Raw genomic sequence first — 22,013 nt, 5'->3', positions numbered from 1 at the left:
GGGACGGGGCGCCCGTGGGCTGGGCAGGGAGCTCGGGAGTAGCGATAATAAATAGTGGTGATAATTATAATAAAAGGAGAGAAACAGGGAAAAAAAAAAAAAAAAGAGAGGAAAAAAAAAATAAAGGTTAAAAAAAAAAAAGGAAAAGTGGGGTTTGCGACGGCTCCTTTTCTGGTTGGGGGGAGGGAGGGGGAGGGGGAAGGGAGGGGCAGGGGAAGAGGGAGGGGGGAGGGCAGAAGTGGGGAAGGCGGCTCCCCCCTCCCCACCCCTCCCGAGCTGGGACCCGGTGGAAACGCTCCCACACTGCGTCTGCTGCCAGCGCTCCCCAGGCCTTTATACGGCCGCCCCGGCATCACGTGGCGCCCGCCGCAGCCCCCACGGGGCACGGCGAGGGACTGCCCGGCCCGGCCCGGTCCCCGGGGAGCGTGTCCCCCGCCCGGGATGCTTTCGAGGAAAGGCGCTGCCCGCTCCCCTGGCTCTCGGATGCCCTCGGCTTCGTCTGGAGCCGGCTGCTGCAGGAGGGGGGCGATCGACGCTGGATAAAGCCCCTCCCTGCCCCAAGTGCCCCGCGGTGCTGGAGGCTCTCAGACCCCATTCCTGCGCGATGCCACGGTCGCCTTCCTCGGTGCGGGTTTCCGCGGAGGGTCCCTTCTCCCCCCGAGGGCTGCCCATCCCCGAAGCTGGGGGATGAGCTGCAGACCTCCCGCAGTCTCGCTCCGCCAGGACCGAACCTCCGGCCCCCTTGAGGGGTCGTGTGAATTTGGGGATCCCAGCTCCCCTTCTCCACGCGCTTACGTCACCGACACGTCACCGAGGCCGGAGCACCCTGCCTGGAAATCCGCCTCCTCCGAGGGCTCCCACGGAAGGGATGCTGCGCCCGGCAGGTGCGGCCCGGAGGGCGAAGAGCAACTCTCTGCCGAGCCTCTCCTCCCGCGAGAAATAGCCAAAGCAAAGGCTGTGCTTGTCCGCGGGGTGCTGGGACCGCACCCGAGTCCTGCATCTCCGCCCGACGCGGCTGGCCCGGCCGGGTACCACTTTCCAAGGCGGCCCACCCACAGCCCGCCCAGGCCCCAGGAACCCTTCGGGAAGGGGAATATCCTGCGGCCTCGGGACCTTCTGTCTGCCGCTCTCCTGCCTCCGCTGAGGCTGGCAGGAGGAGGTGGTGGGCAGCAGACACCCACCTTGTCGCGGGCTGCAGGCGAAGCGGGCGAATTTTCTTCTAAACAGAGGCACACAAGGTCCCCGGGAGCCACCGCAGTGTCCCCGCGGGTGGCAGAGCCCCGCTGCCCCGCTTGCAGCTGCCCTGGCGCAGTCCGGGGAACGCGTCCTCGGCGGAAGCTGCCCAGCCCATGTCCCGTAGGTGGCTGTGACAGCAGGTAGTCTCTGTCTCTACCGCGGACACTTCGAACCACGCTCGCACTGTTAGGTTTTGGGTTGGTTTGGTTTTTCCCCTTGGAGGCTCTGCAAACACGTATCTCCTTTCCCGTGGGAGGATGCTTGGGGAGGGAGGAAGGGATGGGTTCCTCCAAGGGGGTACCACGAGGAGATGTCCCCCCGCCAGGGCCACGTTCAGCAGTGTGAGAATCCGCGGTGATGAATTGCCAGTCTCTGCCGTTAACAGGTGCGAGCATTTGGTGATAAAATCTCCAGCACTAATACCGGGGAGCCGGGCCAAACAGCTGCGCGGCCCCGCTTCCAAATGCCGGTCACAATTACTCAAGCCCTAACGACTCGGTGCACAGGCTCGGCGAATTCGGGGGGACCTCGAGGAGAGGGCAGAAGCGGACGGCCCCGTCCGCACATCTCCAGTGGAAGAAGCGATTACCGAGCCGGAGCCTCTGCGCGGAGTCGGTCGCATCCTCCTCCCTCGCCCCTAGCAAGGACATCGGGGAGAATTTCTCGATCGGAGGGGAAAAATAGAGAGGAAAACTGTGCTGAGAGTTTCTCAGGAAGGTGGGAAGTCTGTCCCGCGGGCGCGTGACAGCTCTGGGGGAGCTTTCCTGAGCTTTCACTTTTATACGTCTTCGATGCTCCTAACCTGTGTTCATAACACATACGCATATATCTCCCTCTCATATGTTTGCGTGTATATATATACTCAACTGCACCTATATTTATATTCTTTCCTTTCCTGATATATATTTTTTCATGTATACATGTATATATAACTGTCTAACACGGAGAAATGCCTCGGAGATGCCACATCTTTCCTACCGACATTGTTTAAACTCTCCGTTCATCAGCCCGGTGGAAAGGCGGTGGGAAGAACAAATGGAAGAGAACGGAGAGGGAAAAGACCCGAGCCGCTTTCCATTTTTATTAAGTAAAATAATAGTTATGCCTCCCCTACATAAACGAAAGTGTCATAAAAAATTCCGAAGCAGCTGCCAGAGATTTCGACCACACACACAACGGGGCGATTGAATTTCCACTTGGTGCATTTCATGGCAGCGAGGAACCGCCGGGAGCTGCGCCTTGTGCCTCTGCAGGGCGGCGAAGGGGAGGGCGGGGGGGAAGCAGCAAAATGACGCGCTCCGGGCGGACGGGGGCAGAGGACATCGCCCGGGGGATGCTCCGGGGGAGAAGATGCTCGGCCGGCCCCCCGCGGCGCCCGGTCGCAGGGAGGCTGCCTCCCGGTCGCTCCGTCTGGAGGCTGGTCCCGCACGGCTCGAAGTGAAACAGATGTGGCTGGCTGCTGCCTGCCCACCCCTGCCCCGGCTGCCGGCTCTCCCCATGTCTGGAGAGGTGGGCAGACCTCGCGGGGAGCCCCCGGGAACGGGGAACCCGGGTGGAGCCGCTTGCTGCTGTAGTCGGGGTCATGGGGACCCCGATGAGGCCGAAAATGTACGGGGGAGGCGAGAAGGGCTGATCCGAGGCGCCGTTGATGGGATACGGCCGGTGCCTTGTCCTGCTCTCGCCTGGACCTGGCTCTCCCCCTCCGCATCACGCACCCAGAGCGCTGCAGCTCGAGAAACAGCGTGTCCCGATCACCCACCACCGACACGATTTCTGCCTGTTTCGAGGCACAATATTGTCCCCGTTTGAGTCGGGAATGACCCACAATGAAACGACAGTGAATGAATCCCGCTCCCTTCGTCTCCGAACGGCTTCTGTTCGCTGAGTCGGTCTCAGCCTCAGCTTTGCCACACAAGATCGGCTGCAGAAACAAATCAAAACGAGAAAAAGTACCTAAACTACACCCGTCCCGAGATGATTTAGCAATGGGAAACCCTGGATTGAAACAAACCAGATGGTCGGATCCCAGACACGGTGCGCACACACACACACGCGCTCACAGGCACACTCCCGGCCGTGCATCCACACGCAGAGCGACGGGCGCGTTTTAATGTACGCTGGGGTAAGAAATGATGTGGTCTCCCGATAGAAAAACCCTATTGATCTGCCCGAAAAGATTGCCTTCTCATCGCCCCGCCGAGCCTTGGCGTGCTGGGCTGGGAGGGAAGCATTTTTCCTTGGGCAGATTTTTAATTTTTCTGCTCTCCTCTCTGCACTATTTCCTTACAGACAGCCTCGCTTCCCGCTTGGACCCAACTCTGTTTTACATTTCACGTTAAACTGCGGAATCAAACATGCGTAGGGATGAGTGCTGGTGGAGTGGAGGGAGTCTCCAAAAAGTCTCAAAAGTAGGGAAAAAAAATAATAAAGGCCATCAGCCGATCATTATGATTTTTTTTTTCTCCTTTAAATTGATTTTCACTCTCTTTCCCGCCTGTCTTAATGAGGCGTTTGATCCAGGCGTGTGGGGTCTGTGTTTGATGCCCTGCTGACGGCTTCAGCAGGTGGATCCCCACGGCCGAGGTTTTGCCCCCGGGTCTCCCGGTGCCTCCACCCTCGTCGGAGCTCCTGAAAGCTGCAGAACTGGCCACAACGACCAGGCACCTTTTAATTTTTTTTTTCTTTTTTTTTTTTTTCCCCTCACAGGGAAAAACTCCTTCCCAGACCATTATTTGGTGGGGGGGGGGGGTAGTCGGAGGGCAGAACACGAACCCCAGAGCACTGCAGGGTGCGATCTCTGCTCCTGCCCTAGCACTGGTCATACCCACGCCTAAGGGATGCCCGGAGCATCTCCCGGCGCGGGGGTTTAGCGGGGGGGGGGGGGGGGGGGGGGGGCAACCCCCGGGAAGTGAATCACCTTGGGAAATGTGGAAAGTTCAGCTCCAGCCCAGCCGACGTTGCTCCCAGACCCTTCCCGATGATCTGCTGGGTCTGTGACCCATAATCGTTCTTGTTGCTTCTGCTGAGCAGCATCTAAACTCGTTTATTGTGATGAGAACCGCATCTACCAATCCCCCAAGGCTCAGTGATGGATTTTTCTTTATTACCTCGTTATCAAGCTTGGCTGACCTCTAACTTCTCTGAAAACATGAACAAGACAGACCTGCTGCTGCCTGGGCTGCCCCAGGGGGCTCTTTTTCCACTTATGCGATTTCCTTTGATATTATTTCTCTTCTTTCCATATCCAAGGCTCAGACCTTCAGTGCTCCCTGCAGTTCAACCCTTTTTCCAGCCCTGCACTGCCAGTTCCCAGCTTGCAAAGATCAGTTTGCAGCCTGCACACCATGAGCTCCCAGCACAGGGAGGTCAGTGGGAATGGTGGTGACAGATAGTGAGAGATACATGAAATTCCCAGACTGGAAACCACCGGAGCCAAGTGCCAATATCCATCCCTGCAGCGTTCAGATGTTGGACAGCTCGGGTTTGTTGACTTGACTTTTCAAATGCAGGTGTCTCAAAATACACACCAAAAAAGGCCTGGATTCCAACGAAGTCTTTTCCCAGGAACCCCATGTGCAGGGCTGAGTCTCCATGAAACTTCAGAGCACAATTATCCCTGTCTTTTCTGCTCCTCAGAGGAGTGGGAAACATCTTAAAAACACGTTTATTTAAGTGCTATGATCTGACTTTAGGACCTTAGTTTTGGGCTTGTGGTTCCAAAACTTTGCCTCCTGCTCTCTCTTCATGACTGATCCCATCCCATGTGGGTTTGAAGCCCACTAGGCAAGCTCATACACAGCTTAACACTCAACTGATTAACTCTGACTTGCTCTAAGCCCTTTTTTCATACCATTCTTCAGCAATCTGACATGAAAAGAGATACATGCACTTCCATGACTCAGAGGAAAGCAGCATTTTCAAGCCATAAACCACCAGGTGTACTTTTGAGACTCACCAAAGCCAGCTCTCCTGGTTGCCATAAAAAACACATTAGCCAAAGGTTGATGCATGTGGAAGGCAATTATGCTCTGGCACATGGCAATGTGTATAGAACAGCCTGGTAACAGTGCCTACCACACAAGGGAAAATATCCCTGTGAAAACAAGCCTGCTAAATCACTTCATTCTTTCCAAAATCCCCTGAAAATAGAAGGAAGGATTTTTAGGGGTTTTTTGGGAGGTGAGAGATATATGTGGGAGGGAATCAGATTTTCCAAATGTGGGTGCACCAGTGCAAGAACCCAAATAAATGGCCAGATCCACAAGGATTTAGAAACTCACAATGAGGTTTTTGAGTCCAGGTTTTCTGTGTTAGCATCTGATCATGCCAAACTTGTCCAGGAAATCCCTGATGCTGAGTTTTCTGCATTCAGCAGTTCAGCTCATGCCCACCTCACCCACTGAAATCACAAAAGTCCACTTGTGCCAGAAGTGCCAGTTGAGGACCTTCAACTTGGGTGCCAGAAGCAATACAGGGAGGGCCTTCAAAGGAGGAAATTACAGAGAAGGTGGAAAATTACTGGAATAAAGCTTGATCAGTATAAAAATTGTTTTTAAATTGCTTTTTTTTTTTCATGTAGAAAAAGGCTGGGGATAGGAGTCGTTATGGAAATATCCAGCCATCTCCATCCAGGGATCAAATCTGGGTCCATCTGCTGTATTCTTCTGAAAAACCAGCCCCGCGTGTACATGCTGATATCTATGGAGCTGCCTCTCAAAGAGCTTCATACACATATTTTGCCTCTTGGCCTTACATAATATTGCACAGAAATATAGCACAGGGCTCCTTTTCCCTGTTCCCATCTTGGGAAGAAGTTGAAAAAACAGAGAGAAAAATGTGCAACCTAAAGTATGGGGAGGGAGGTGAGGCATCTCACATGCGTAGAGAAGCAGGGGCAGAATCAAACCCCTTGACCCTCTCCCCTTACGTAGTGAAGGACTGTCAGGTGGAAAAATTCTTAAACTAGGCACCACTTGTGGCTGAATCTGCACAGGAGGATGAATCTCAGCTCCAGACTGGTGTGACCTTCTACTCCTTTCTTAAAACCACCAGAAGAAATTGCTACCCTGAGCTGCACAGGGGCAAGAGAGGGGAAACCTGTCAACACAGATTAAAACTAATCCAGCCACTCTGGGGGTGTTGAGGCTTCACATACACACACATCCCCACTTCTTGCACTTACTGCAGGTAACCTCTGCTTATTCTTGCTGGGAAGAGGAAACTGGATCACTCACATGGAAGAAACGACACTGAGGGCTGATAAAGGGAAGGCTGATGCTTCACATATGGCTCTATGTTACTTGGAAAGACCAGATTTCTTCAAGATGGATACTCAGCATCACCCAGCTAACTGGATCTCAGCAGTGCTCACTATGAAATTCCTTTTCCTTATTACCATTTCCCAGGCTTTTGTACAGTCTAGATATTGAGCATTTAAATTGTGATATAAGAGGACATAAATTATCTGTTCCCTGAAAATATATGGCTGGGGTCCTGCGGGGGATGCAGGCTGGTGGGCTTGCCTCCCAGTGCAGAGATAAGCGTGCCATCTAGAGGAAATCCCTTTTATTGCCAGCGCTGGCAGCTGAAAATTATCCAATAAAGCATAATTAACCTCTGGCTTCAGAGAAAATCCTCCACCCGTGCCCCGCTGCTCTGAGCTGCTGCACAGGCACGCTGTGGCAGGCTGGCAATGCACTGAGGCATCGGGGTGGTTTGGGAAGGTCCCGAGCGCTTGAGGGACATCCCAGCCCACACTGGCACCAGCTGGCCTGACCCTTCCCCAGAGGTGATGTCAGCTCCCCACCCCGTACGGGCGGAAAGGAGGAAAAGGCAATGTGGGTGTTTCCATAGCACGTGTCCCTGCCTGGGAAAGGCAGGGAGGCTGCACACATGGCCCCATAGGAAGGCTGTATGGATCACATAATGCCCTCCAGTGGCTGCCAGCAGCAGTCCTGGACCCATGGGCGCCGATGCCCAAGCCACAGCTGAGGTCCCAGGTGCACTAACGGAGGCAGTGGTGGGGCCACCTCCTCCACCAGCAGCTCCCACCCTGTGGAGCACATCCCTGTAGGGGGGCTGATAGGGGTGTGCCGAGTACAGCCAAGAGTGGGGAGGGGGGCCTGACCTCCTATGGGGCAGATCCACATGTCCACTCATTTTTCCTAAGGCAAAACCTCCTCCACAGCTAACTCCCCAAGCTGAACTGCTCTCACACGCCGCTGCTGGCATGGGCACCCCCATCCAAACCTTCAGGCACAGTTGTAGGTCTGGGACATGGGACATCCATGGGATGGCAGGTACCACAGCCCCTGTGGTCAGCCAGCCCACTGAAGCTCACAGCACCCCTATCTCACACCTTCCACTTTTTCTACCACCACCACCACCACTTTAGCACATCTGCAGTCACCAGCACAAGGCTGCTGTCCCACTAACAAAACCAAATCCTTCCAGCCCCAAAGACAATTGAAAAACAGTGACCTAAGTTCAAGCAGAGGGACAAGTGCTACTGCCCAGCAGGTAGCTGTCGTGTAAAAATGGGAAGATTTGCAAAAAGCAAAACCTTCAGAGATGGAGAAAGAGCAGGGAAGATGTCACACGAGAGAAACCCTATTGTGCAGAAAAAGCAGGTGCATGCCTAAGCAGGGATTATTTGGAGAGGAGCTGCTATTGCACTCATCTGCTCATATTTTCTGGGAATTTTCACCACTTTTTTTGAAAAACTATTCTCATTTTCCACACCACCTCAGAAGCTCTCCAAGGCATTGCTTTTTGGTGCTCTCAAGCAAGGCTGAACTCCAGCTACACCCACAGCACTTTTTAGGTTTTAATGGTGATCTTTTTTCCATTTTGCAATCTCCTCACCTTCTCACCCACACCTGTGGACTCTGAGGCTCCACTCCTGACTTGGAGATGCTGCTCTCACCACTGCACAGTTGTTGTTCTCCCCCCCAGCTCCAAGGCAGGGAGGGAAGGTGTGGATGTTGCCGTGGCTCACAGCAGGTTCTTGTCACTCACATGGAGCAAAGGCCTTCATGGCACTGCCTGGGGAGCTTGTGCACTTTATACATCACTTATTTCCTGTCATTACTGAGAAGAGCCTAGTTGCAATAAAAATCTGGGCTCCAATCCTACAAACACTTATGCCTGAGCTTAACTCTAAGCACGTGAGCCGTCAAAGGGGACTATTCATGTGCTTAAAATTTAAGCATGTTCTTAAGCGCCTGTAGGCCTGGAGTCTGTCAGTGGAGGGATTTGTGCCTTAAGCCCATATTCTGGGTCATTATCCTTTTCATGTCTTCTCTGCCATCTCAGAAGATGCTTCAACGGGGAATTTTCAAGTTCTTCAATAAACTTTGTCTTCCAGAGCAGGCTGGATTCTTGCCTATTCTATGGGGCAATTCTCCTCTGTTGCCTCCCCTCCCCCTGTGAGCGATAATCCTGTGCTATTTCATGCTTGGCCAGACAATTAAGCCCTCTTGCTGCTTGGCTCTGTCTTTGTTATGTATAATTGTTCCAAATAATTAGCCACTATTGCACGCTATTCTGAAACTACTTTGTATTGCAATTATACTTAGAGGGTGAGCATCAGCTCGGGGAGAATCCAAGCAGCAGACAGCCTGGAAAGAAAGGGCTTCAAGCCGGGGGAGGATGGATACGTGCTTAAACCAACACTGTGGAAAACCTAACAATAAGTAACCAGGGAGAGGAAAATGCTGCTTGGAGAGGGTCTGCGGCTGGTGGGGTCCGGGCAGGAGAGCTGAGGATGGGTCACAGGGCCTGGCCAGGGTGTCACCTGGCTGCCACCTCGTGGGTGCTGCCTACAGTGCAGGAGGCAAAACCATACCCCACTTCCATCACTTCCATGGTGACCCAAAGCGAGCGTCTTGACCAAGTGGCCACTTTTGCCATCTCCAGGGAACACAAAGTTCTGCTGGGATGCATTTGGGGTCTGGCAAGAAAATGTTCCCTAACTGTGTCTTTGGGATAGCAAAACTTGTGATTTCTTGAGGGTGAAGGCTCCAAAAGATGAGATTGGTTTGGCAGCCTCCTGTTTTCCCATGGGTAAACGCATCTCTGTTACAGAGGAGTGCTGGATGGGATGTTCTCGGGAGGGAGTTACAGCTCCATATAAGCATCTTTCTGAAACTGAAAATACTGAGGCACAGCAGAGTCCCCTCAGCTTTACTCAGTCTCCTGTCTTTCAAGCAGAGAACATCTGAAAAGGGTAGAACCAAGACCTGGGTTGGTCTGACCTGCACAGGAGGGGTAATTCCTCTGCTGGAACCCATGGCCAGCTCTGAGCGAAGAGCCAGGGTGGCCGGTGAGCTTGGACAATTTTGTGCTTTTTGAGGTCCATTTGCTCCAGCCAGATTAGGTCACTTGAAACCCCCTGAAAATGGGTCTACAGATTTGACTTGGTTTCCAACACCTGATTAGCAGGGAAGTTTTAAAACCAAGCTGAGATGACTCTGGTGCAGATAGAAAGCACCCAAAACATCTGAGACCATTGGGCCCATTCTCTGCAGGGGTCATACCCCGCTGCCTTTGGCTCAGCAGCGCTGATGCAAATGGAAAATGGAAAATGAACTTTTCCCAGGCACACGTGTAAGTGGCTCAGGTGCACACCTTTTCTCCATGCAGCACCCTGAGCTGCCACAAGCCAGAGCTGCCTGCTGGTGTTGGGATGGCACAGTTCATTCGTTACATTCATAAACCCAATGGCTGCAGAGTAACCCCCTCAGCAAGCACGGTACAAAGGCTGTGAAACGACTGCAGCCCGGATCTCTCCCAAGAGCTCGTAGGTGTTGTGCTGCCAACACTCAGGCTCTGCTGCTTTGCCTGGCACTTTGGGCGCTGGTAAGAGCCAGACCAGCCCCCAGCTCTGTAGCACATTTCAAACACAAAGTCAGGCTGCCAATGAGACTGGCTGCTGCAGAGGAGTGATCTGTCATCACCGGCCCCTCCCCTTCCATCAAGGGCGCAGATTCTCACTGTGCTTCCACTCGTTTCCCTACTTTCACTCTAGGGAGAAGAGCTGCAGGGGACAGCCAACACAGCCCAGCCCTGTATCCTGTGCCCAGCAATGGCTTAGGAAAAGGGTAAAAGAAGGTAAAGCCAGAGAAAGCCTTCTCCTCTGGAACCTCGCCAGAGTGAGTAACTGGTGTTTTAAGCCCGGAGGTTGTATCCAGCCCGCTGTGTTTCATAAAGACCCTCCCTGAACAAACTTCACTGTGTCTCATCCTGACCGTACCCCAAAACTCCGCGATGTCCTGATCCCCCGCAGCTGCCAACAGGACCCCAAAGACCGGGATGCTGCCGGTACATGCTGAGCACCCCCCCGGGAGCCGGGAGCGGCTTCCCAGGGCTTTCCACTGGAGGTCAGTGTTGGCCTGAGCACGCCGCCTGTCACTCTGGGCCACCTCGCCCCTGCCGCCCCCTCGCCGCGGCGTTACACCCCTGGAGTAAAGCGTCGGAAGGCATCGCAGCGTTGCTCTGGCCCTGTACAAACACAGCAGCTGCACCACCATACCCGTCCTTATAGGAACTTTCGAACATAAAGGATTTAAACATAACATAGCAGAAGTGGTGATGGATCTCCCATAACCCGAGATGTAGCTCAGAGCTTGGGCAGTGCTGACTGCCAGGTGCTAATTTGTTAAAAACTCATTATTACCTGGCAAAGCCGATCTCAGCCAGCCCCACGGCACCCACTGCCCATCTCCCCATCACTGTCTGACTTTACTGACTCCATCTTGGCCTCCAAGAAACACCACTGAATGTGTATTTGCAAAGGGCAAAGCACTGCATAGAATAACCATGAGTTATGGTGTAACATTGCCAGCATTGAGACTGTCAGTGAACAGCTGGCAGCATCCAGACAAAACCTAACACTACCAGAGGAACTGGTAAGTTCTTCAGGAAATGTGTTTCAATTAAAATTTCAGCTAGCGCCGTGTTTGTTTGTAACAGGATGGAAAACACTATTTATAGCCCGGGAATATAACCTGGAAAAGTTATTTCTTACTGCTTGTTTGAACCTGTTGGAAGCAGCAGGAAGGTGGTACAAGCACCAAAGGTGCAGAATGCTGTTGTACGCAGGCAGACACTGCAACTCAGTCGGTCCTCTGCGGGTAGCCAGTGTTTCCCAGTGGAAAACAAACACCTTTTCAAAGTGGCAGCTCGTTTTGGCTGTGTGTTTCTGAACGTGCAGCCTGAGTTACTTGAAATCAGCCTTTTGTGCAAAGAGTTGCTCCCTGAGGAGTCAGAGAAGATAGCCCAGACCACCACTAAATCTCTTTGGTGCTCGGAATCAATTCCACCTCCCCCGGCGGCACCTCACGGGCTCGGGACAGGGCTCTCTCCCCACCACGGGAAGTCCGGAGTACCTCTCGCCATCACCCTGAGGTATGACATTCCTTCCACAATCTCAGCACAGAAAGTTTTGCCTCTGTCTTTTGTATGAGCTCGAGATTGTTACAACTGTCATTACATAATATCCCTAAACTCCCTAAATAAAGAGGGGAGGATTTCAAAGGAGACTTGGTTTCACAGCTGCAATCCGAGTGATAATTACTCCCGTTTCGTTCAAATCCCTCTTATTCACCAAAGAGGGACATCGAAAAGACACCAGAACAGATGAAGGGCTCAGGTATAAACTTTACAAAGCTTAAAACTACTCTGTCCCAGCAAGGCTCATGCTTTACATGACACCTTAATCCTACTCATTTGCTAGATTCACCCCAACTGTAAACAAAGCTTTGAAATGGAAGCTTAAAAGCCTCGTTGGGATACATTAACTTAACCAAGAAGACACTCTTAAGGCATTACTTTAATGACAATCACAATACAAGTTGCCAGAGTTTCTTGCATGTGAGGATTAATATCTACAGGAAAAAGAAGAAAAGGGGTTTGTTCCCCCTGTTTTCCAGCTGTTTGGCAGTGTAAGGCCCGCGGTGAGGGTGGTTTATTGATGCTTGCAGGGGGCTCTGGGCTCCAGACAGGGGATATATAGGGTCCTGGGAAGTCCTGGGAAGATGTGCAACCCAGTGCTGCACATTAGGGACTGTCCCAACACACCAGGATAGGGTTATCTGCTCTCCCCAAGCGAGGTTTTCAGGGATTCAGTCCGCTGTGGTGACTCCTGCTTCACACCAGAGCGACCTTAGCTGAAGAGATCTCCTCTTGCACAGGCACAGGGGTGGGATGGGTCTCTTGCAGACACATTCCTACATCTGGAGCTGGATGCCACTCTCCAGAGAGCCCCATAGCAGGAGGGTGCAGGCGGCCGGCGAACAGCAGCAAGTCACAGCCCAGACCCCCTTCAGCCCAGCCCCCATGGCTCCACCAGCACCTGAGTTAACACACAGAGACACCAGGAACTTGGCAAACCCTTTCCAACACCAGCTCCCTGCTGCTGCAGGTCTCCAAGGTGACTGGGGACAAGCCAGCTCAGCTTGATCTGAGTTGTCATGGTTTGGCCAACCCTTCCCGGTGCATCCCACCCAGGCAGAACCACAGCATCTCCTGCCCACTCCCTCCACCCAACATTGTTTTTATTTCAAGTCAGTACCTGGCTCTTCCCACCTCAGCAGCCCTCCTGCTCAGGGTGCAAACCCAGAGGGGTCACAGCCCCATCAGCTGGCAGACCCAGTGCTTCCGGCACATGTCTGGCTCTGACACCCTGGGTACTTAGGCAAGATTTCAAAAGTTCTTTTGTTAGCAAAACATTGCAGGATCGGGCCCTGGGAATGAATGTGAGCTATGACAAATGTCCTTTCTGCTGACTGTTCTTGCAAGTGATTATTTCAGCACCCCCCCAAGCAATCTCTGCAGGCCGTATGTCACAGGCAGGCGTGGCACGTTGCAAATTTCCATTAGACAGAAAATGTCTGCCTATAGATATTGGAGAGAGCCAAAGTATTTCGAGGGATAATTTCTTTCACGATGCCTGTTCTGAGCAGGGTTATTGCCAGGGGAAAAGCACAGAAGCTGCTGCTGAGGCCAGTGTGATAGCTGAAAGGGTGAAGCTGGGAGGACCAGAGAGGAGACTTGGCACCCAGTAACTCAGCTGAAGGCAGCAGACCACAGCTAGGCCAGTCTTTAGAGACAGATGGAGGACAAATTTTAAGGAAGCCAAGAAGAAAAAAGCATTTTCTTCCCTCCACTCTCATATTAACCCCACTCTCCATTTCTGTGAAGCACATAGAATGAAAGAATGTAAAGCCACAAGGTCCCAATATGTGGACAAAAGCTGACTCTGTGGGTACCTGCCTGTATATCAACTTTTGGTCGTGTCCAGCAGCTGAGGACTGAGATGCTGTTTTACACCAAAGCTCAGATGACTTCTAACTCCTTAGAGAGAAAAATTAAACAGGGACTAGAGAAAACTGCTCTGCTTCAGAAGATACCCTTGAAAAACAGGAGAGAAATCCTAGCTTGGCACTTTTACCCAAAGGATGTTTAAATTTTAAAAAATCTAAATCTGGGGATAGGGAATTCTCCCTTCAAACCTTGTCAGGTGGTCTGGCTGGGAGTCCTGTAAATAAATAGCAGCAGTCCAGCCAGTGAACAGGTTAGAACTTTAATTGATTTTGTTGCTAGGAAGAAAAACTACGATCTCCTAATTTGATGTGCTAAATCAGAATTTCACCTGTGAGGGATTCTTTGGAGGGAAGACGCATTCTCTCTATGCAAATGGAAACTTAATTCCAGTAAGGGCTGCATGGGCAAGCTTTGCAGGAATTACCATTTGGTTTTAAGAAAATCATAATAAAATAGAGAGCTTTAGGAAGTGTCACTAAAAATCTAAGATGTGGTGGTGTCACAACAGCAGCCCGAATCCGTCTCCCACCAGTTACAAGACTATAATTTCCTCTTGCCAAGATCCATCTGGAGCCAGAGGAACAGCAGCATTGGTCTTGTTGGAAGAAAAAGCTTTATTTTAAAAATGTCCTTTCTAACAATAAAAGTAAATTTTAAAAATAGTAAAAAGAAGAAGTCAAGTTGGGGTTTCTTTTCCTACAGGGAGAGGAAATGATAAATCTTAAATATTCATTTAAAATCCAGTGAACTTGTTTAGTGGTTCAGGGGTTTTTTTTGATAACTTTCATTCCAGTTACACGGGAGGCACTCAGGGAAAAGAGGAGAAAGCCCGTTTGAGAGAGAGTTCCTGCATGTTACACCATGCACCCACCTCCCGAGTGTGCTCCTCCTCGCCCTGGGAGTGCCCCGGGGTGCACTGCTGCAGGTGGCATCCCCGGGGCCAGGCTGGGCACAAGGGCGAGTGTAGGAAGCCCTGCCTGGCAGATGCAGCCAGGGCTTTTCCAGGAAGGAATGGAGCAGATAAACAGATCACCTTGCTTCCACTTCAAAATAAGCTGAGAAAGAGAGGAATTGAGTCCTCCCGCACGTGTGTGTCCGCACAGAGACAGGGGCCGGGGACCCCTGACTCCACCCCCGCTGACCCCCACAGGAGGGAGAAGTCCGCTTGTCCAGAGCCGCTCGGGGGAGCCTGGGGATGTCCAGCCAAGCCCCCTCAGCCCCATCACATGTACCGCTCCAGGCCGGCGGGGAAGTTGGGCTGCCTCATGTAGGTGTTGCTGGAGCCGAACTGGCCGAGGGGGGAGGCGGAGAGCCCCAGGAGCTGCTCGCCGTGCTCGGCACAGGCCGGAGGCCGCATGGCCGGCAGGGCCAGTCTGTTGGGAGCCCCGTAGAGCTGCGGGCTGCTGGGCGAGTAGCTGCCCTGAGCCACGGGCAGGTGCGGGGGCGAGGCGGCATAGGGGTACGCCAGGGAGTTGGGGCCGGCCCGGCCCAACAAGCCAGGGCTGACGGGCTGTGCCTGGAAGCAGGGAGGCTCGGAGCTGCCGGCAGAGCAGGCAGGAGCCAGCTCGGCTCCGGGCAAGCCCAGCGATGGGTGGCCCAGCTCGGAGGGCGGTGAGGGTTGCAGGGCCTGCTGCCCGCTGATGAGGCTGTCGATGCTGAACATCCTGGGATGCTGTGCCGGCGGTGCTGCCCCGGCTGCATAGGGGTGGAAGACGGTGCTGGAGAGCTGGGGGCCGTAGCCAGGCGAGCAGAGGGCATTGGGGTAAGGCGCTGTGGGTGCCGCGGGGCGGCCGGCGGGCGGGGGCGTGAAGGCGCTGGAGTTCTGCATGTAGCCGGGGTAGGTGGTGATGTCGGTGCGCTTGAAGCGCTTCCTCCGGCGCAGGAAGCTCCCGTTGTCAAACATGTCCTCTGCAGCCGGATCCAGTGTCCAGTAGTTGCCCTTGCCGGGATGTCCAGGCTCCCGGGGGATCTTGACGAAGCAGTCGTTGAGGGTGAGGTTGTGGCGGATGCTGTTCTGCCACTTCTTTGGGTTCTCCCGGTAGAAGGGGAAGCGCTCGGTGATGAACTTGTAGATGCCCCCCAAGGTGAGCTTCCTCTCGGCGGCGTTGGCGATGGCCATGGCGATGAGGGCGATGTAGGAGTACGGGGGCTTGCCCCGCTGCACCGGCCGCTTCCTCCGGCGGCCCCCGGCGGGGGGCGGCGGCTCCTCGGGGGGCGGCGGCGGCGGGGCCGGGCTGCTCCCAGCGCCCCGCGGCTCCGGCTTCACCGGCGGTGCTTGCGGAGACCCCCGCGGCGGCCCGGGGGAGCCGGGGCTGGCCGCGGCCGCGGGGCTGGGCGCCGGCAGCGTGCACATGCCTCGCAGGCAGGGGAAGCCGGCCGCGTTCATATACGGCCCTCGCCTGCCTCCTCCTCGGAGGATGGGGGGGAGCGGCGGGAGAAAAAGCCCCCCCGAGGGGAGGGGAAGGGGAGAGGGAGGGGAAGGGGAAAGGGGCAGGCTCGGCGGCAGCTCCCTGCGATGGGGAGGTCGGTCCCGAGCCGCTTGGCAATATATAGGGCGGTCGCCCCCCCGGAGGGGCGTGCGGTGCCGGCCCGCCCGGCCCCTCTCCCCCGGCGGGAGGAGGAGGCCCCCGGGGAGGGGTCCCGACTCTCACGACTCAATCCCCTGGCCTCTCCTGGGGTTCCTTCCATAGCCATGCCCCCGAGCGGTCCCTCCCCCGGGGGTCCCGGGGCCAGCGCAGCGGCCGGCTCTCCTCCCGGCCGTTCTCCGCCGCGCTTCGCTTTGCTCGGAACTGGTGCTTCCTCCCAGGAGAAAAAACAAACAAAACGAGTCCCGACGGCCAGCCCGGGGCGAGTTTGGTGCCGCCGCCAGCCCGCAGCCGTAGAGCAGGTAACCTCTCGCCGGGACGACTTCTGCGCTTGGATTTCGTTGTCTTTTTCCCCGTGAAAAGAGCTCAGAGATGGCCCCAACTCAGCACCGGCAAGAGCCGGGGGCTCTCCCCGAAATCAAGCCCGTCGGTTTAGTTACTTTGCAGCTTGGTAAGACCTCCTAGGTAAGGAAACCCTGGGAAAAGGTTTTTTTCTTTTTCCCAGGAGAAAGGGAAATGGTCCGAAGAGCTCAGGGCTGCCCGGAGGTAGCTCCCGCAGTGTGGGCCAGGGATGGGGGACAGGGCTGGCACTTTGGAGACGGATTGAGAAAATGAAGGTCTCTTTATCACTGCAGAGAGCATGAAGCTGAAGGAAGACACCAGTCTCAGAATTCCCTACTGGGTTTCAGGAAAACCTCTTCAGTTCTCCAGAGCGAGGTGGCTGGGCAGAACTGCAGCCTCCCAGCCCCAGCACACACCAAGACTGGAGCTGATGGGGGCTACTGGCTGCTTTAGCAGCACCAAAAAATCTTGGAGCTTTCACGCTGTCCTTACCCATTGCTCCTGAAAATCACCTCTAAGCCAAATGCCTGCCCAAGGAGACCCCAGCCCGGAGCAGGGAAGGGAGCCTCTGCTTAAGGGTGGGCTGGGCAAGCCAGGAGGAACTTTTATAACCAGACCACAGCTTTAGGCATAGCTATACATCTCGGTCCTGGAGAGACAGATGGAAAAGTCTACCATGAATGCGGTGGCAGATCCTTTCATATGTCCCTCTGGAGTAAAACTTGAAGCCTTCAAGTTTGTAACTTGTTGGAAAGTATTTCCAATAGCAAAGCACAATGAAAGACTTTTTCCACTGAGGCAAGCAGATAAGCTTGACCGGGTCCTATCATCCTCCTCCCTTCTTTTTTAAACTAAAAAGCCACCCAGTTTTTTGGAAAAGAGGCTTCAGCCCTTTCCTTTAAGCATTTGTTAGTGGTTTTAAATTCACCATCCAGGTTATCTCCCACCAACGCTCATTCCTCTTCTTGTGCCTGCATGTGGTATTGTTCATGCTTTATTTTTCCTGCAGATATTTGTGACTCTTCTTCCACTCTCCAGGGCTCAGGCAATCCTGGGTCTAGTCCTGGTCTGACACAGACCAGTGCTGTTGCAGTTAACTGCCTCGGTTTCCATTCTGCCAAATGAGGATAACAGGAATATAGGTGCTGGCTGGAGGACAGAGAACAGGAGAAAAAGGGTGAAACACAGCCTTGGAGAAAGGTGCCTTTCTCCGGACACAGATCTTCAGGGAGGAAAACAAAGGAAAGGCACGGCTGGGACCATTCATTCACCTTGTAAAAGCCAAGGGAAAAAGAACAGAAAATTCATATTTCTCATGAAGCACATGTTTAAATCAAGCAAGTATCTGAATGGAGGTGGTTAATTTCAGCCAGAGGATCTGACTTTTCCACTCACTGGAGAGGGTGGCAGGACAAGTAGGGAGTCACTAAAGATCACTCCAGACCGCACAAAGCAAGTTACCCACCTGGGGGAGATGGAAACCTTCAGCTTTGCAAACATTAGCTGGTGAGATTTTCATGTCGATGCAAGGATTTTAATGTATTCTGGTCTGGCAAGAATGGGTTTGGAAGGGAAAAGGGTTATGGAGTGCAAAAGAGGAACAGCTTTTCTCAATCATAGCAAACAGCCCTTACTTATCACTCACTTTCTCCTTTTTTTTTTTGTTTTTTTTTTAAGTGGCCTTAACAATTGAAAATGAGCTGAAAAAGAAAACCCAGCAGTATGGCTGAATCTGGAGCTGCCTGCACCTGAGGTCAGATCTAGCAAGGGAAGAGACATCTCATCTGGACAATGGGCTGTGAAGACCCAACTGCTTTACGTGTTTATAGTCCCAGGCCCTCCCAGATCTCATGCCATTTTACACACAGGGGGAGAAGCCCCGGCTCCCTCTGGGGCTGTGGGCTGGCTCCAACTCCAGCTGGTGAGTAGTCACTTTAAAGCTGATGGGACCATTCAAACTGCTCTCAACTTCAGTGGGTTAAGACCCAGATGCCAAAATAGCTCTGACAGACGGATAAAACAGCAAGACAGAGGTGGGCAGGAGCACAGACAGGAAACTGTACTTTACCATGGAATAAGGAAGGCCAGAACACACACTCTGATTCCCACATATGCTTTCTCACTCAGGGTGCTCTTTGGCCCAGATCTATTATTAAAAAGTAGAAGACAGTAATAAAGGTGGCTACCAAACAAATGTGATCCGGAACTCTCTTTAAAATGAGGTGATGATAAGGGAATAAATCACATTTACTAAGCAAGTGTAAGGTTTGCCAGCATCTGTTGCCTTCTGCATCAGTTCATCCTGAGTACACAGAGTGATTTCAGCCTCCAGCTCCTGAACTGTTTTGCACTGGAGCTGCAGCCTCCTCTAGAAAGGTTGTACACACAAATCACTTTACAGCATAGGTGAACTTGCTTCACTGCCGAGGAATGGGGCTGTACACCCTCAACCAGCTTGTGGTTTAAGCCCAGAACCAAACAATCTTCTGTTAAACTACATGCAGTATGAGGGTAACCAGGCAGGAGGTTCATGATCTGTAATGCAGCCATGCTGAGAGACCAGTCTTTGTCCTGCCATGAGTAAAACAGTAGCCTGGATGTCTGCACTGGGCACAGTTGCTTTTGGATCATCCCTGTTTCCAGAGCCCTCTGATCACCTATGAAGCAGTCATCTGTTCCTTGGTCCCCCTGGGATGTGCAAAGAAAAAAGAGAGGGTGGGAGCCCTGAGAGAAAAGGCTTCTCCTATTCCTCTCCCTAGAAATTCCACAGTGAGCAGTGCAAGGCACCCTCCAGCCTCAGAGCCAGCAGTGGCCCCTGGGGGATGCTTCAATGACACAAAACCTGCTGAGGGTGCTCTTAGGATGGCCCTGAATTACCCCATCACTTACCAACAACCAAATGTTCAGGTACTTCCTTGGCTGAAAGCTGTAAGTGCACCACTGCCCTGACATAACACTTGAGCCCATTCCCACCCTCTGTGTACCCATGTCTGAATCCATCCATGCTCCAAACTCCCAGATGGAGACCCTCAAAAGAGTCTTGAGAGAGCCTCCCACCACAGCTCTCCTGTGCAGTGGGGAAGGCTTGGCCACCAGAAAGTGAATCACATTGCCCACAGAACCATGGAATGGGTCAGGCCAGAAGGGACCACAGTGGTCATCTGGTCCCACCTCCCTGCCCAAGCAGAATCATTCCAAAGCACAGGACTGCATCCAGACAGTGCTCCAATATCTGCAGTGAGGGAGACTCCATCTCTGGGCAACCTGTCCCAGTGCCCAGTCGCCCACACAGTAGAGAAGTTCTTCCTCATGTTCAGGTGGAACTCCCTGTGCATCATTTTTTGCTCATTGCCTCTTGTCCTATTGCTTGGCAGCACCAAGGAGAGCCATGTAAGAGCTCAGCACATTTGAATGAGGTGACTACAGCTTGAGGGGGTATGAGAAAACCTTTCCTCCTGGGACATTTCCCTCACGGGGTGCCACTCTCAGGGGAGGAACTTCTGATGGAGAACAGCAATGAGAGCAAGCAGCAGACCTGGAGGGTCTGTGCACAGCCAGCACACATGCAGGAGTGGGGCCACCATGCTGCTCAGGACCAGCAGCCACACAAAAACCAGCCCAGGACACCAGGCAAACAGCTGGGGTCAAAGGAGCCAAGATTAAACAGCCTTCCTGAGCTATTTAATTTCTTCAAGATACAGGAAACTGATAACCAAAGCAAATAAATTGTTCCTGAGAACTATTCAAGTCACTTACGTATTTGTAGGCAACTGTGCAGTAAGGTCCAGACAAAATCACTTCTTCACAAAAAGTATAGGCAAAGTTATGTAGAAGAACTGTGGAACAGCAGGGAAAAAATTCTAGAGAAAGGAACTTTTGAACTATTCTTCACCTTTGTGGGCAAGTTTTGGGTTTTTCCCTACTACAACCAGTCCAGATTTTCTTCCCCATATTAATTTTGATATAATAGTTTTAAAGTTTCCTTTTATTCCTGTAGAAAAAAAATGGGATGGGAGGAAAAAAATATTTTTGTCTGATCATCAAAAATAATATTCCTAACAGAAGCATATTTTTGTTTAAATTTGAAAGAAAACAAAAGAGATTCCAAGGGACTTGAGCTGTTGAAAGCCATGGGGGGGGAAGTTTGGTATGGAGTTTGGAAGACTTAGCTTCTACAAACTTTGTTGGTTTTTTCTTTGCTCAAGACAAACCTCAATATTTGGGGTGAATAAATATTTCATTTTCCCTCTTTCTGGAACAAAATACTCCTCAAATGTCTGCCCCAGATCCATACCTCGTGGCCAGAACCCAAGCCTAAGAAAAGGCCAAGCACAAGGGCCAGGCTGAGCTGGTCCCTCTCACTGGTTTCTCAGCCATCCTGCCTGGTGGCTTCAACACACTGAGAAGAGCAAATTGTGGGTCATGCATGGGGTTAGTAAATAATATTTAATTATTTGGCTTCATAAAGCAATATAAACCCATGGTCTCCTGCTTTCCAGCTACCTCCAATTCTCCTAAAAATATGTCCTTTCCCAACAAAATGCTGATGCTCACTGACCAAGTTTCCCAGGTTTTGTTTAGAGGATGCCAGGTAGGTGGTTAAAGCTCTATGCCCTGCAGAGGTCATTCTAAAGGGCTGGTTCTGACCCTTTCCCAGAAATTTTCACTATAGAAATAGGCAGCCAGGTCCACGGGAGAAGCTGGCACACTGGGCGTGCCTGAAGCGACTACAAATCCACCTGAGGATCACAAGAACGGACAGAAACTGGCAGGAAAACCTAGCCTGGACAGGGCCACTGCAACAGGGGTGTTTTGTGCATTGCCAGACTATTTCCCTCCCCCTGATCCCATACATTATTCCAAGCCTTTCCCCACACTGGGAAGTTCTGCCTCTTCCCAGTGCTTCCTAGCTGCCATGTGAAAGGCTTTCCTGCTGCCCAAACCCTGTCTCCAGCCAGCTCCCAAAGCCTGCTGGGGCTCAGGTTTGTCAATGAAATCAAGGAACTGATGCCCAGCTGCCCCAGATGCTGCACTCCAGGGTTCCCAGGCAAGGACTTCAGTGCAAAACTTTCCCTTTTCCTTGTGGATTTGCTACTCCCTTAAAACCACCAGAACAATTACCTGCAAGCCTGGGCAGATGGTTAAAATCCCACCTTGCTGCCTCACTCCCTGCTCTCTTTTTCCTCTGTTTAATGCTTCTGCCAGCAGTGATTTCATTGACTCCAACCATAACAGCCTTTTCCCTCCCTTCAGGCCAGGAGCACACCTCTGTCACGAAGATTTCCCTCCTCTCTTGTACCTTCAGCCTGATCTGCCTGCAGCCCGAGCTGCATGTTGCTTTTCTTCTCACCACTTAAAATGCTTTTGAAACAAAGACTCCCTAGAATCCCCCCAGCCCAGCCACACACCTCTGAGAAGGAACACTAACCTCAGCAGGAGGTACAGGGCACCCCATAAGCTGGTGGGACCAGGTGAATGGAGGCTCCATAGGCTGTAGGGTCTCATGAGGTGGTGGGGATGGAGTGG

General features: G+C 52.6%; 1 protein-coding gene across 2 annotated transcripts in view; it reads right to left on the bottom strand.

Moving 5' to 3' along the window:
- Positions 1 to 14,241: 14,241 nt before the first annotated feature.
- Positions 14,242 to 22,013, bottom strand: part of FOXE3 (forkhead box E3) — a 28,534-nt gene continuing 20,762 nt past the window's right edge. Inside the window, exons 3-4 of one of the 2 annotated variants that reach the window (XM_069023354.1) lie at positions 17,953 to 19,175; positions 14,242 to 17,636 (exon numbers count right to left, since the gene is read on the bottom strand). In XM_069023354.1, coding sequence (XP_068879455.1) covers positions 14,783 to 15,946 — 1,164 coding nt within the window. In that variant the 5' untranslated portion in view covers positions 15,947 to 17,636; positions 17,953 to 19,175 and the 3' untranslated portion in view covers positions 14,242 to 14,782. The remainder of the gene's footprint in view (positions 17,637 to 17,952; positions 19,176 to 22,013) is intronic. The other variant, XM_069023355.1, reaches the window with a different exon arrangement.

This window comes from Aphelocoma coerulescens, chromosome 8 (genome assembly GCF_041296385.1).
Source record: "Aphelocoma coerulescens isolate FSJ_1873_10779 chromosome 8, UR_Acoe_1.0, whole genome shotgun sequence".
NCBI classification, from domain to species: Eukaryota; Metazoa; Chordata; class Aves; order Passeriformes; family Corvidae; genus Aphelocoma; species Aphelocoma coerulescens.
The sequence above is the reverse complement of the archived record's forward strand: the minus strand, read 5'-3'. Positions and strand labels throughout refer to the sequence as shown.